General features: G+C 47.5%; 1 protein-coding gene across 1 annotated transcript in view; it reads right to left on the minus strand.

The window, feature by feature from the left end:
- ISM1 (isthmin 1) overlaps window positions 1-16243 on the minus strand; it is a 73408-nt gene extending 57165 nt beyond the window's left edge. The window contains exon 1 of the mRNA XM_073339592.2: window positions 15386-16243. Coding sequence (XP_073195693.1) covers window positions 15386-15799 — 414 coding nt within the window. The 5' untranslated portion in view covers window positions 15800-16243. The remainder of the gene's footprint in view (window positions 1-15385) is intronic.
- Between the last annotated feature and the right edge of the window lie 400 nt (window positions 16244-16643).

Consider the following 16643-nt stretch of genomic DNA (forward strand, 5'->3'; position numbering starts at 1 on the left):
TATCCACAGAACAGGAGCTTGCAATACAAAAGTGCTCTGATACAGAAAAGCCAATCCTTGGCCCCTCAATGTCACCCTTGTTCACAATACAGACCACTCGCTCCGTTGGCACGAATTGCCACTGTCAACATTTACCCTCTGGGAAATTGGACTCAGCCCAGCCGCTCATTTCACACACCACTGGTCACCTAACAACGTTGACATGGCCTAGAAACATTGTAGTGAGCGTCCCTTCGCCCACTAGCTCAGCTGCAGGAAGGTGTCTTTGAGGGGGACGAAGGGCACGCCGGCAGTCGGAGCTAATGGTGTCACTCCTACTTCGCATGGATGGACTTGCCCTGGCGCCACTCCAGCTAGCATGCTAAACATAGCAGTACAGCTGCGGTAGCAGAGGCAGCGGGGCGTGGTGGGCCCCGAGTGCCACCCACCTGACCCCAGCGGGTAGGTACTCAGCGGGGCGAGCCCGTGCCACCGCGGCATTAGCGACTTGTGGCACATGGGCTCGAGTCCACTACGACGTCTGGGGCACTTGATCAAGCGGAGCCAGGGCTGGTAAATCTACGCCAGCTGGGAATAACAGCCCTGGCTCCAAGTGCAGATGTAGCCCCAGGGGAATGGAAAGAGAAAGTGTGTTCTTGTGTTGTGTTGTTGTTGTCTTCGAATGCTGCTGTGCTGTAGCAAGGCCTAGAAGGTAAGCTCCAAGCCCACTGAAGTTAGTGGAAAACCTTCCATTGACTTCATTGGGCTTCAGGGCTGGCCCTATGGAAACAGGCACTGCCTGCCATATAAGGGCTCTGGCTGGCCGACAGGGTTTTAAGATAAGTTGACTCTTCTCCTTCATTCAGATAACCCTGATGCTACAACACTTTAAAAGTCTTTCTTAAACTAGTTTCAGAAGATTCAAAAAGAGGTGACAAAAGTCTGTTTCTTTCAAAAAGTGGGAAAAAAAGTACTAAAGCTTCCTGTTTTGGATTATCTTTTCCATTTCCTAATTACTGAACCAGTGCTTCGGAGTGGAACTGAAGTCCCTACATCTGAAGGTGTGATCTTCTAATGACAGGGAAAGCCAAAGACCTGACCAGCAATGGTCACGGAGTATCCCATGGTAAATGTAGGGATACAGGTAAGAGTAGAGCTTGGAGGGAGGGTTGACAAGAGTGGGGTGTTTATCTGAGTGTCCTGGCCACATTCCAGCTCAAGAAATTACATTCCACCTACCTCACATTGCCCTCTGTAGCTTCAATTGGATATAGTATTCTTCGATCACTTCCCACTCTCAACTGTTGGGGTGTTGCATAGTGCTAAAAACAGTTGCCATATCCTACCCAAAGGATACTATAGATTGGGGGGGGCAAACTATGGCCCATGGGCTGGATCCGGCCCATCAGGGCTTTGGATCCGGCCTGTGGGATTGCCACCCCATGGCGCCACAGGCCCTGCACTGCTCCCAAAAGCGTCTGGAACCATGTCCCTGCAGCCCCTGGGGGAGGGAAGGGGGGCAGAGGGCTCCGCACACTGTTCTTGTCTGTGGGTACCTCCCCTGAAGCTCCCATTGGCCGGGAACAGGAAACTGTGGCCAAGGGAGCTTCGGGGGAGGTACCCACAGGCAAGGGCAGTACGCTCAGCCCTCTGCCCGCCCTCCCCCAGGGGCCGCAGGGATGTAGTGCTGGATGCTTCCTGGAGTGGCGCGGGGCTGAGGCCAGGACAGGCAGGCAGGGAGTCTGCCCTGGCCTCAGTGCACACCGCTGCCACCTCTGAGCCGCTCCAGGTAAGCTGCGCCAGGCTGGAGCCCGCACCCTGAACCCCAACTCCCTGCCCTGAGCCCCCTGCCTGCACCCCGCAGCCCCCCTGCACCCCACACCCCTCCTGCACCAAGCCCCCTCCCACACTCTGCGCCCCTCCCTGCACCACTGCCCTGAGTCCCCTCCTGAATTATGCACCCCCTCCTGCCCCCCAACCCCCTTCCAACCCCCCTCGTACACCCCACACCCCTCCTTTGCCCCAACTCCTTGCCCTGAGCCACTTCCTGCACGCTGCACCCCCTCCCATACCCTGCACTCCCTCCCACACCCCAACCCCCTGCCCCAGCCCTACATTCATGGCACTGCATGCAATTTCCCCACCCAGATGTGGCCCGAGGGCCACAGTTTGCCCACCCTTGCTATAGATACTTTCCACTGGTAGATGAATATATCTCTAGAAGATAAGTATATGGATCAGATGAGGCTTAGTTAATCTTTTTTTTAAAAAGGTCTGAGATCTTCAAATGGGAAATGCCTTTCGAAGAGCAAAATATTTTAATATTAGCTTTCTAGCTCTAGAACCTCTTTCTAAAATTCTTGCTGCTGTCACAGCTTTGATGAAAGTGAATGTGATGGTTTCTTTGCCTTTTTTTTTTTTTTTAAATCAGCACACAAGTGAGACACTTCATGGGCAGCCTCTGGATTAGCTTGAAGTAAGCTGGTATTTGATGCAATGGCATAATCACACGGCCAGCTGATTTGGTCTATACACAGAGTTGCACTGGTTTAACTAATGGTGTGGTTTTTAAATGATTTAGTTACAGCAGAGCTGGATGAACTCCTGCCCCACTGAAATCAATGACAAAACTTTTCATTTAAAATTCAGTAGAGCCAGGATTTCACTTTTGGTATTTAAATCTGTTTTCTATGGAGTCATCTTGCACCAAGCATGCCTGTAACTTACACATGCAGCTTAAATCCATATAAGCCAGGTCTAAACCTATTAGAGCATCTACACAAGGGTTTGCACTGGTTTAACTTAAATCAATTTTTAAAAATGAATTTAATTAAACTGGTACAGTTTCTGTATAAAGACAAGCCTTTGTTTGCTCCATTGCCAGCCGTTTCTCTGTTCAAAGTTGTCCCAAGAACAGAACTACAGGATTTCTTAAACTTAGAAATGAATTTTGCTGGCAAACCTATTCTGGAAAACCACCAGAAATATTAAACTTGCTTACCATTTTTATAAGCTAAAAAAGCTAAATTACTTTGCTTAAAGAAAGAATTGACAAGTCATTATTTCTCTTTGCATGACGGAGGTATGCTTCATCAAGTGAGCTAAACTTTCCAAGGGACTGCTTTTTCTTTGTATAGAAAACACTCCACATTTCTAGTTAATCATAGGCCCTATGTGATCAATCTTCAATATTCTTACTTAGTGTGTTTAAATGCAATAAATGAACAAGAAAAAGCAATGGTCTGACCCTACATGGTGTTGAGGGCGCCTCAATTCCCAAGGAAGTCCAAGGTTCTGGCATTAATACTTTAAAAGTAAAGTTTAAGTATAGTTGTACAGCAATCTTTCAGAGTTCAGATGGCTCACAAAATTCTTTGGTCTAGGCTGTGGAACCCTTACTGGTGCCGATAGGTACTTTCCAGTAGTCCCATTAGCTCCGGAGAATAAGTGCTCACTAACATGAGTACAGATGGCAAGATTTAGCCCAGGCTTGTGGAGTCCCACAGGAATCAGTTCTTTCTCTGGTTATATTCCAACATCTACATGCCGCCACTAAATCAACTGGCAAGATGATATTGACTGAAATGCCAGCACTATGCAGCTCTACTTAATCTTTCGCCACATATATTACCATGCAAATACCATCAAGATGGCCAAGTGGTTGGAGGAGATCAGCTCATGGACAAAGAACAACTGACTGAAGTGGAATGTGAGCAAGATAAAGGTTATGTTGGTGGGCAAAGGAAAACACTTGGAAAAAACTTGCATGGTGCGGCCTCCTTTGGCTGATGATAAAGAGTTAGTCAATTCTGTCTATAGTTCTGGAGTGCTGATGCTAGCTAATGCTAAACTCTCTACAAAGCAGCATTCACAATTAACACTTCCTGTCATCTTAGGTTGACTAGGAAATTGTCCTATTCTGGAAGACACTGACTCTAGCCTTGATTATATTCACTTTCCTTACCTGGAATAAAATATTGGGATATACCTGGGCATGAAGATATCAGCCGTTAAGAAACTCCAGCTAACACAGAGCTTTGTAGCAGATCTCCTCAGCAACACAAGCTATGGCAAGCATGTCAAACCTGTCCCCGGAGTATCAATTCAAGTTCAACATCTCGGTATTTACCTTCAAGGTGGCATATCTAACAGATCATCTAAAGCTCCGGGATGAAGACCAGGGTCAAATCCTCCACTTTTCCAGCACAATGGAACATTCTACCGGATGGGTAAAGCTTGTCTGTGCAGGAGACACAATCCGAGGGCCAGTCCAAATCCGTGCATCAAACTCCCAGAGAAACTAAGGACCCTCAAAAACCTCATCACCTCCTCCAAGTAAGTATAGGGTACATTCCTTCAACCTTCCTTCTCTAACACACACGGAGCAGCATGTACCCTTAAACAAAAACTAAAAATCCTCATCAAAACAAAAACTTTCCTCAGAGAGAGACTTGCAAGTGGGGTGTGAGGAAAAGAGGAGACTAAGGGGGGGGAAATGATAGAGGTATATAAAATCATGAGTGGTGTAGAGAAAGTGAATAAGGAAAAGTTATTTACTTGTTCCCATAATATAAGAACTAGGGGCCACCAAATGAAATTAATGGACAGCAGGTTTAAAACAAATAAAAGGAAGTTCTTCACACAGCGCAAAGTCAACCTGTGGAACTCCTTGCCTGAGGAGGTTGTGAAGGCTAGGACTATAACAGGGTTTAAAAGAGAACTTGATAAATTCATGGAGGTTAAGTCCATTAATGGCTACTAGCCAGGATGGGTAAGGTGTCCCTAGCCTCTGTTTGTCAGAGGGTGGAGATGGATGACAGGAGAGAGATCACTTGATCACATTTCCTGTTAGGTTCAGTCCCTCTGGGGCACCTGGTATTGGCCGCTGTCGGCAGACAGGATACTGGGCTGGATGGACCTTTGGTCTGACCCAGTATGGCCATTCTTATGTTCTTATGAGGATGACAGCATGAACCACACGACAGAAATCAGTCATGTGCTTCAGGCACTGCTGGAAGGCACTCAGATACTACAGTGATTAGAGTGGTATAAGAACCTATTTGGAATAGAAAAAGCCCTCAGTAAGCAGATAGCACTTTGCCTGTCACTGTCAAACAGCACAAGTCAAATCCATATCCTTTAGGGTGAACAATGTATCCACTAAAATGAAGTCACATATCATCATTAAGCGATTTCAGTCTTCAAAGTATCATCTACTTTCATTCATAAACCAACTGCCTTGTAAAAGTAATTTGTGTTGTGTTAAAACTGTTGATCAAGCAGATCACGATTTAATGCCTTAAAATCACTTATGATGAGTGCTTGCTTATCACTCATTTGATTTAACAAGCCAAGGGCTGTCTGGAAGCCATCAATGGAAAAGTCTTAACACTAAGATTTTCAAAGATGCCTATGTGATTTGGATGGCCAATCCTTTTTAAAATTAACAGGAATTAGGGTCCAAATCCCCAGCCATCTTTGAAAACCTCAGCCTGAAAGTCCCCAAAAATATACAGCAATCCTGTTCAGATTGATAGAACAACTGAAGAATTTTGTGTGTGTCTGAATAGATATCTTGTTGCATTTTGATTAAATATTTCTAAAGAGTAGTGAAAACAAAAAAGCTGCAGGCTTACGTACACATTATAGAGTGCTGAAACACTTCCTACCACAGATGGCAGAGAACACACCAACATTTTAAGAACTCTTTCTCCTCTCCTGCCTACCCCTTATGCAAGGCCGGTGCAGCCACTAGGCAAATTAGGCAGCCATCTAGGGTGCCAAGTGGTTGGGGGTGGCCAAAAGTGCGCTCCAGGGAGGCAGTGGAGCGGAGGTGAGCTGGGGCAGGGGGGTGCAGGGAGGGCCGCCTGCAGCAAGTAACCAGGGGTGGGGGCACGCAGGGGAACCGCTCCCCGCCCCAGCTCATCTCTGCTCTGCCTCCTCCCCTGAGCACGCCACCCTGCTCTTCTTCTCTCCCTCCCAGGCTTGCAGTGGCAAACAGCTGATTGGTGCCGCAAGCCTGGGAGGTGGGAGAAGTGGAATGGCAGCGGCGTGCTCAGGGCAGGAGGCTGAGCTGGGGTGGGGAGCTGCTGCACGGCTCCCCGGGCCGTGGGGAGGGGGGGCGCGGGAGAGCTGCCACACGGCTCCCCGCGCTGAAGGGGGCAGGGAGCTGCTGCAGGGGGGGCACCTCAGGGCGTCGGGGGGAGGGAGCCGGGGTCTCTGTCTCTGGTATTATGAAACTATCTTTGCTTGAAAAATTCCAAAAGCTACTCATCAGCTATTTGTAGCGAAGAATCACTTAGGTGTTAGTGAAAGCACAATATAAAGCCGTAAGAGTGCATCCCCTATACACCAGAGGGCTTGAATCACCAGTTAATATAAACCAACTGGCATAAAACTTCAGTAATACAAGGATGAGTCAGGCCCATGGTCTCTCTTTGCAGCAGTGATAACACCTCTGCTCCTACACATAGCATATCCCTAGCAGGAGCAGCAAAGTGAATATGACTAGGGTTGAATCAGTGTTTTCTCCCCCGTGCTGCTGCTACCAGAGCATTATCGTCAGCAACAGATGCATAACATGTACCAGATGGCTGGGAAATGGATATACATGTAGGGAGAATAGCAAGAGCAAAAATAAGAATGGAGATAGAAGCAAATTGTTTAATTTTAGGGTGGGAGTTTTATCTGAAATTCTTTCATCTACCAACCTAATTAATGATGAGAGTTACCTTAATTGGAGGGCAAAAAGAAGTCAGACATAAAACCTCACTTCTAAAATGCTGGAATCTCTTCCGTTATTTGGAAGAGCAAGTGGTAAGGGAAGGAATAGATCCTCCCAAAGAGACTGAATTAGAGGCCTTTACATATAAATATAAAATACCTTTATTTATAGTCTGTAGATCTGTAGCCACACTTGAAGTTTATAGGGCCTGATTCAGAAGGCATCCTTATGCAGGAAAGGCACTTAAGAATGTACTAAATCATTTCTGTTTAGTCCTGAATTCTCATTCACACATATAGGGCCCAGAGAAGGAGAGCAGTCAACAGGAACAGAGGGAAACCTTCCCATAGTTAGGACCCTCCTTCCAGATGACCTTGGGGTATCCTCTAGCACTGAGGTTGCCTTTCCGGGGGAGGGAACTCCAGTCATTAGGAAAAGACAGGTGTTAGTAATGGGAGATTCGATCATTAGAAACATAGATAGCTGGGTTTGTGATGACTGGGAGAACCGTATGGTGACTTGCCTGCCTGGTGCGAAGGTTGCGGATCTCTCGAGGCATCTCGATAGACTTATGTGTAGTGCTGGGGAGGAGCCAATGGTCGTGGTACATGTAGGTACCAATGACATAGGGAAAGGTAGGAGAGACGTCCTGGAGGCCAAATTTAGGCTGCTAGGAAAGAGACTGAAATCCAGGACCTCTATGGTGGCATTCTCAGAAATGCTTCCAGTTCCACGTGCAGGGCCAGGTAGGCTGGCAGAGCTGCAGAGTCTCAATGGGTGGATGAGACAATGATGTAGAGAGGAGGGGATTAGATTTATTAGGAACTGGGGAAACTTTTGGGATAGGGGGAGCCTATACAGCAAGGATGGGAAAAGGATAAAGTATGGGCCAGATCAGACAAGAAACATTCACATAAAGAATCTGACACATCAGAAAAGGGCAGACAAAAACTGTGACAAGTTTTTTAAGTGCTTGTACACAAATGCTAGAAGTCTAAATAATAAGATGGGTGAACGAGAGTGCCTCGTGTTAAAGGGGGATATTGACATAATAGGCATCACAGAAACCTGGTGGAGTGAGGACAATCAATGGGACACAATCATTCCAGGGTACAAAATATATCGGAAGGACAGAACAGGTTGTGCAGGGGGGAGGGAGGGAGTGGCACTATGTGAAAGAAAATGTAGAATCAAATGAAATAAAAATCTTAAATGAATCCACATGCTCCATAGAATCTCTATGGATAGTAATTCCATGCTCTAATAAGAATATAACAGTAGGGATCTATTGTTGACCACCTGACCAGGACAGTGATCGGGATGATGAAATGCTAAGGGAGATTAGAGAGGCTATCAAAATAAAAAACTCAATAATAGTGGGGGATTTCAATTATCCCCATATTGACTGGGTACATGTCACCCTCAGGACGAAATGCAGAGACAGAATTTCTCAATATTTTACATGACTGCTTCTTGGAGCAGCTGGCATAGGAACCCACAAGGGGAGAGGCAACTCTCAATCTAGTCCTGAGTGGAGCGCAGAATCTGGTCCAAGAGGTAACTACAACAGGACCGCTTGGAAATAGTGACCATAATATATTAACATTTAACATTCCTGTGGTGGGAAGAACACCTCAACAGCCCAACACTGTGGCATTTAATTTCAGAAAAGGGAACTATGCAAAAATGAGGAGGTTAGTTAAACAGAAATTAAAAGGTATAGTGACTAGAGTGAAATCCCTGCAAGCTGCATGGGCGCTTTTCAAAGACACCATAATAGAGGCTCAACTTAAATGTATACCTCAAATTTAAAAACTCAGTAAAAGAACTAAAAAAGAGCCCCCGTGGCTTAACCATGTAAAAGAAGCAGTGAGAGATAAAAATGCATCTTTTAAAACGTGGAAGTCAAATCCTAGTGAGGTAAATAGAAAGGAGCATAAACACTGCCAATTTAAATGTAAAAATGTAATAAAAAAGCCAAAAAGGAGTTTGAAGAACAGCTAGCCAAAAACTCAAAAAGGTAATAACAAAATGTTTTTTAAGTACATCAGAAGCAGGAAGCCTGCTAAACAACCAGTGGGGCCCCTGGACGATCGAGATACAAAAGGAGCACTTGACGATAAAGTCATCGCGGAGAAACTAAATGAATTCTTTGCTTCAGTCTCCACGGCTGAGGATGTTAGGAAGATTCCCAAATCTGAGCCGTCTTTTGTAGGTGACAAATCTGAGGAATTGTCACAGATTGAAGTGCCAGTAGAGGAGGTTTTGGAATTAATTGAGAAACTTAACAGTAACAAGTCACCGGGACCAGATGGCATTCACCCAAGAGTTCTGAAAGAACTCAAATGTGAAATTGCGGAACTATTAACTATGGTTTGTAACCTATCCTTTAAATCAGCTACTGTTCCCGATGACTGGAAGATAGCTAATGTAATGCCAATATTTAAGAAGGGCTCTAGAGGCGATCCTAGCAATTACAGACCAGTAAGTCTAACGTCCGTACCGGGCAAATTAGTTGAAATAAAGTAAAGAATAAAATTGTCAGACACATAGAAGAACATAAATTGTTGCGCAAAAGTCAACATGGTTTCTGTAAAGGGAGATCATGTCTTACTAATCTGCTAGAGTTCTTTGAGGGGGTCAACAAACATGTGGACAAGGGGATCCAGTGGACATAGTGTACTTAGATTTCCAGAAAGCCTTTGACAAGGTCCCTCACCAAAGGCTCTTCTGTAAATTAAGTTGTCATGGGATAACAGGGAAGATCCTTTCATGGACTGAGAACTGGTTAAAAGACAGGGAACAAAGGGTAGGAATAAATGGTAAATGGAGGGGGGTAACTAGTGGTGTTCCCCAAGGGTCAGTCCTAGGACCAATCCTATTCAACTTATTCATAAATGATCTGGAGAAAGGGGTAAACAATGAGGTGGCAAAGTTTGCAGATGATACTAAACTGCTCGAGATAGTTAAGACCAAAGCAGACTGTGAAGAACTTCAAAAAGATCTCACAAAACTAAGTGATTGGGCAACAAAATGGCAAATGAAATTTAATGTGGATAAATGTAAAGTAATGCACATTGGAAAAAATAACCCCAACTATACATACAACATGATGGGCGCTAATTTAGCTACAACTAATCAGGAGAAAGATCTTGGAGTCATCATGGATAGTCTCTGAAGACGTCCACACAGTGTGCAGTGGCAGTCAAAAAAAGCAAAAGGGATGTTAGGAATCATTAAAAAAGGGATAGAGAATAAGACAGAGAATATCTTATTGTCCTTATATAAATCTATGGTATGCCCACATCTTGAATATTGTATACAGATGTGCAGTGATGAGCTGCCAAAATCTTAACAACCAGTTCCCTCCTCACCCCATGAGGGGGTCGTGGCCTGCCCCCGCCCCCTGGGACTCCTGCCCCATCCAAACCTCCGTGTTCCTTGATGCACCCCCCCGGGACCCCTGCCCCATCCACCCCCCCTCCCCTGTCCCCTGACTGCCCCCAGAACCGGGCAGGAGGGTCTCGTGGACCACCGTAGTGGGTGCCCACCCCGGCCCGCCCCTAAGAGCCAGAGGGACCTGCCGAGGGGTGAGATGGGGAGTCCTGGCGGTGCTTACCTGGGGCGGCTCCCAGGAAGCATCCGGCAGGTCCCTCTGGCTCCTAGGGGCAGGATAGCATAGCTGTGGGGAGCAGGGGGAGTGGCCGCTCCCCACACTGATCACATCAAAAGTGGTGCCTTAGGCTGGAGCACCCACAGGGAAAATTTGGTGAGTGCAGAGCCCCCACCGGCAGCTCCCCACCCGGAGCCCGACCCCAGCTCACCTCACTTCCGCTTCGCCTCCTCCCCTGAATGAGCCGCCCAGCTCTGCTTCTCCACCTCCCGCCCCTCCCACTTCCCACGAATCAGCTGTTTCTGCGGGAAGCCGGGGTGGGCTGAGAAGCAGGCATTAGAAAAGGTTCAGAAAAGGGCAGCTAAAATGATTAGGGATTTGGAACGGGTCCCATATGAGGAGAGATTAAAGAAGCTAGGAATTTTCAGCTTGGAAAAGAGGAGACTAAGGGGGAATATGATAGAGGTATATAAAATCATGAGTGGTGTGGAGAAAGTGAATAAGGAAAAGTTATTTACTTGTTCCCATAACATAAGAACTAGGGGCCACCAACTGAAATTAATGGGTAGCAGGTTTAAAACAAATAAAAGGAAGTTCTTCACACAGCACACAGTCAACCTGTGGAACTCCTTGCCTGAGGAGGTTGTGAAGGCTAGGACTATAACAGGGTTTAAAAGATAACAGGATAAATTCATGGAAGTTAAGTCCATTAATGGCTATTAGCCAGGATGGGTAAGGAATGGTGTCCCTAGCCTCTGTTTGTTAGAGAGTGGCGATGGATGGCAGGAGACAGATCACTTGATTATTACCTGTTAGGTTCACTCCCGCTGGGGCACCTGGCATTGGCCACTGTCAGTAGACAGGTTTCAGAGTAACAGCCGTGTTAGTCTGTATTCGCAAAAAGAAAAGGAGTACTTGTGGCACCTTAGAGACTAACCAATTTATTTGAGCATGAGCTTTTGTGAGCTACAGCTCACTTCATCGGATGCATACCGTGGAAACTGCAGCAGACTTTATATATACACAGAGAATATGAAACAATACCTCCTCCCACCCCACTGTCCTGCTGGTAATAGCTTATCTAAAGTGATCATCAGGTTGGGCCATTTCCAGCACAAATCCAGGTTTTCTCACCCTCCACCCCCCCACACAAATTCACTCTCCTGCTGGTGATAGCCCATCCAAAGTGACAACTCTTTACACAATGTGCATGATAATCAAGTTGGGCCATTTCCTGCACAAATCCAGGTTCTCTCACCCCCTCACCCCCCTTCCAAAAACCACACACACAAACTCACTATCCTGGGCTGGATGGACCTTTGGTCTGACCCCGTATGGCCGTTCTTTTGTTCTTATGTAGAGCCAAATTTATGCTCACTTGACTCATTCAAATCATTCTATTGACGTCCCAAAGTGTCAGTCTATATTAGATATTAGTCATAAACGAAGTAGAAAATAGCATTTTAAATTTGCCCTCTTAGTGATACCAAAGATTCAGGTCAGAGTTTAAAGTGTTAAAAATTTTGGTATACCTACAGGTTTTGATGCAAATTTTCCTACTCAGTTACATTTCAAAATGTTTGTGGCACAGAAAGTTCTTTCTTGGGTATGGCAAGTTGTTTGTGCATACAACAGATTTTATCAAAGGTAGAATTTATCTAATCATATAGCTCCACTACTTAAATAGCTTTTATTTTCTCTTCACAGCACTAGCAGAGCAGCAAAGACAGAGTAGCAAAAAATCAATAAGAGAAGAAAGAATAAGCCCTGAATGATTTCAGAACACCTTTCCGTAACCCCTGACTATATAGGATCACAGTAGAATAACCTGGATAACTGTATATGTCGAGCAAGCTAAACAACTATGCATATATCAAGCTGACCGCTGTTACATCACATATGGATTTTATCAACCAGTTGAAAAAAAAAATTATAAACTAACAGCAACTTGATTTACTACCTTTTGTTTGTAACAACCGATTTATTTGTTATGGTTCTCTTTACTTTCTTTACATGCACTTTTCACAGAGGAATTCAGTGAGGGAGCAGCATACATCTTGTGCTTTAACAGCACAAAATAATTGTTACCAGAGCAAACTTTTCAAAAATAAAAATACTGTGTATGAAAACATCTGCCCTGTAACATTCTGAAATGCAATTTTTTTAGAGCAGGTTACAATATTTTTTGGCTAGAGGATGAATCCCTGCAAGTTATGAAAGCAACAGACTGATAAATTTCCATCTGTTCAAATGTTCACCATGGTCTGATATACTCTCTGCCCTTAATGTCTGTTACAGAGATGCTCTCCCAAATACATAACTGCAAAATCAATTCAGTGGGGAAGTACATAAAACGTTTTATGCTACAAATGGGAAAACATTATGAAAAATACTGAACTGCTAAACCCATCATGTGCTTAAAGGCACAGACTTCTTTTATAATAGATAATTTTATAAAACAGGATATAGAGACTTCTTGGAAGTCAACTGTCAATAGTTTTTAACAGCAGCTGGCCAACTAAATAGATACTAGTTTACTACAATTGTCTGAAGAGGATGACTTTTCCTTTCTTTCACCCTTATCCCTATGTAGTACTTTTAAAAAAACTCCTTTGAGAAATGGTATCACCTACCATTTCCATTTGCCCAGATGTTTTCCTCATTAGCCTGTCAGGAAAGGCAAATACAGGGTAATTCTAATGATAGCAAACACCTCATAAAAAAACCTCTCCAAATTTACTTTTCCACAAAATATAATTTTAAGGCACTTCATGAACCCCTGCGGAAAGAAAGCATCATTTACAAAATATTATTACTAGAAATCTTAAAGATATTAAAAAACTGGAATGTCAGTCTAGTGATAAAATTTTAGTTTACAAGACAGAATACAACCATGGACCTTATTCAAGGCACTTTGCTCAATTCTGACTTCCACTTAGTTCAGCAGGAAATGGTCTGAGTAACAGCCTGATCCTGCAATGTAAAATGCATGGGTGGACTGCTACATATGCAGAGACCCACTCTGTGTGTGTGTGTTTTGGGTGTGTGTGTGTGTGTGTGTGAGAAAGCCTGGATTTGTGCTGGAAATGGCCCATCTTGATTTTCATACACATTGTAGGGAGAGTGGTCACTTTGGATAAGCTATTACCAGCAGGAGAGTGAGTTTGTGTGTGTGGTTTTTGAAAAAAGGGGGGGGGTGAGAAAACCTGGATTTGTGCTGGAAATGGCCCACCTTGATTATCATACACGTTGTAAAGAGAGTGGTCACTTTGGATGGGCTATTACCAGCAGGAGAGTGGGGTGGGAGGAGATATTGTTTCATGGTCTCTGTGTATATAATGTCTTCTGCAGTTTCCACAGTATGCATCCGATGAAGTGAGCTGTAGCTCACAAAAGCTCATGCTCAAATAAATTGGTTAGTCTCTAAGGTGCCACAAGTACTCCTTTTCTTTTTGTGAATACAGACTAACACGGCTGTTACTCTGAAACCACTGAAGTTAGTGATTTCACACTGAGCATTGCAGAATAAGGACCCAAGGGGAATAAGGAGTGCTGAACAGGAAGCCCTGTCCTCTATTAACTAGGAATAAGAAAGAAGTGGTTTTAATATAGTTATACTTAAATTTATTATTATTATATATTTTCTCTCAGTTCTCTGCAGGATATACAAGATATTTCATTTTTTCTATACCTGCATTTAGACAGAAGAAAAAAAATCAATCAGTATAAAAACCCACTTTACTAGAGATTTAAGATGTATTCAATTTGATCTTACATCTTCCACTACTGGTCTCAAGCCATTGTAAATAACTGGCAACAGTAACTAACACTGTTAAGAAGAGGAGCCATCGGAAGAACAGGAAAGCACAAGAAACAGTGCTCTAAAATTCACTGAGATCATTTCAAGGGACATCAGTCATTTCGGTCCCAAGTTACTAGTGTTACACACATATTTTGTCCTTTTATTGTTGAAATGAAAATTATTTCCGTCAGCAGCAAAGAATCATGAAGCTTGGGTTAGAGAGAGAGAGTTATTTACACTGAAGGGTGAAATTCAATTATTTTTGGTGGTTTTCACTGGGGTCTTCTCCACACCTCACGTTTGAGCTTCGGCACATGGAGAAGTCTGCTTTCATCATTTATATGAAAATTTCATTAATAAGTCAGCAAAAATACAGCAGCTCTCTCCAGACGTTTTTGAAATACTTGCAACTTTACCAAATCATATGAGAAATCAAAGTGGGAGCTACTTCTAGCCACGTGTCCCCACCCCACTCCCGCCCCCCATCCCAAGACAATATAAATGCAGCTAGCAGTTTCAAAAGCTAGTTTGATAAAAGCGTGTCCGGGAACAGCGCTCGGCAAGTCGGGGAGAGAATGGCTGTGACAAGCAGGAGAGTGACGGGTGGGAAGGAGGGGAACCCATGGGGTGGGGAAAACGGGTGCACGGGGTTGCAGAGATTTCAGCCCAGGTGGGCCCTGGCGGCTTCATGCCACCCCCTACAAATCATTTCGTTCAGTGCAGGCCCCCGAGCTTGCTTGAATTCGCACCTTTTCAGCACAAACACGAGGCTCTGGTTGCCACTTTGCACGAATTCAACCAATGCGTCTACGTTTTAAGGATGGAGAGGGGACAAGCACCTGAGGGCAGCAGCACTGACTGGGCGTGGGGGTAACATGGACGGAGGGAATTCAAGCTTCCCTCTACCGCCCCATTCCTAGGGGCATCACTGCACCTGAACAACAATAGCGGGGCTGTCTCCAGCCCACGCGTCTTTCTTTTAAGGGGGCGTGGGTCATGCCGGGTCCCATCCCCTGCCCCTGTACCATGGACCTGGGGGCATCGTGCAGCAGCCAGCCTCAGGTTCGTGCCACCCACGGGCACTGGTCGGGGGCTGCCTCTTTGCGGGGAATCCGGATCCAGGAGGGTCTCAGGCAATGGGGAGGCCCACCCACGCCTGCATTTTTGTCGAGGTGCCCCGCCCCCCAAACACACCAAGCAGCCCGGGGCCGGCGCCACACGCCAGGGCTGGAAGCAGTGAAGGAAACGCCCCGCGGGCGGGACTCACCTGCGGCTGGCCCTGGGTGCTGTTGGCCGGCGCGGGGTCGGGCTGGGCCCGCAGCACGGTGATGTGCAAGGTGAGCAGCAGCAGCCCCAGTAACAGCAGCAGCTCCGCCGCCAGCCGCACCATCCTCTTGAAGCGGGCGGCTTTAGGGCCCCGCAGGAGCGGCGGCAGCAGCCGGGAGGGAGGAGGAGCCGGAGCCGGAGCCGCAGCAGCCCCGGCCGGTGCGGTGGCCCCGCTGTCCGGCCGAGCCGGGGTGGCGGGGCCCGGGCCTGCTGCGGCCGGCGGCGGGGGCTCGGCTGGCAGCCCCGCGCTCCGGAGTCCGCATGGGCTCGCCAGGGGGTCTCCGGGGCGGGGGGCTGGGGAGCCAGGCGCGCGGGGCAGCCCGCAGCCGGCGGGGGCCCGGGCCGCGCTCCGCATCCAGGGGGAGGCGAACGGGGAGCGGCCGCCGGGCTCCCTCACATGGCGGGGGCCGCTGGGGCCAGCGCCGGGACGCCGCGGGCTATTGCTGCGGGCTCCGCGGAGGGGAGGGCGCCGGCTTCCGCCTGCTGCGCCGGCCTCCCCCACCACGATGCGGGGCTTGGTTCTCCCTAGCTCCACTTCCCTGCACGGGCTGGGCGCCCCCCCTGTGCCCCTCACGCTGCACTGCACGGGCTAGGCGCCCCTAGTCCCACCTCACTGCACGGGCTGCCCTAGTCCGCCTGCCCCCCTCTCCCTGCCCGGGTTAGGCGCCCCTAGTCCCACTCTACTGCCCTAGCCCCTTCCCCCACTGCACGGGCTTGGCGCCCCTCGCCCTTCCCCTCTCCCTGCACGGGCTTGGCGCCCCTCGCTCTTCCCCTCTCCCTGCACGGGCTTGGCGCCCTCTCGCTCTTCCCCTCTCCCTGCACGGGCTTGGCGCCCTCTCGCTCTTCCCCTCTCCCTGCACGGGCTTGGCGCCCTCTCGCTCTTCCCCTCTCCCTGCACGGGCTTGGCTGCCCTCGCCCCCCTCTCCCTGCACGGGCTTGGCTGCCCTCGCCGCCCTCTCCCTGCACGGGCTTGGCGCCCCTCGCCCTTCCCCTCTCCCTGCACGGGCTTGGCGCCCCTCGCCCTTCCCCTCTCCCTGCACGGGCTGCGCCGCCTTCCCAGGCAGTGCCCGACCGACCCCCTTGCACGCTGCCCGTAGGCACAGCTTTATCCTCCCGGCCTCTGGCTGGGCTAGCCCCGGGCTCTCTGGCTGGCTGTCAGCGCCTACTCCTAGGGCGAATGGCTCCCTTCCTGCCCCGGA

The sequence above is a fragment of the Lepidochelys kempii genome, chromosome 3 (assembly GCF_965140285.1).
Source record: "Lepidochelys kempii isolate rLepKem1 chromosome 3, rLepKem1.hap1, whole genome shotgun sequence".
NCBI classification, from domain to species: domain Eukaryota; kingdom Metazoa; phylum Chordata; order Testudines; family Cheloniidae; genus Lepidochelys; species Lepidochelys kempii.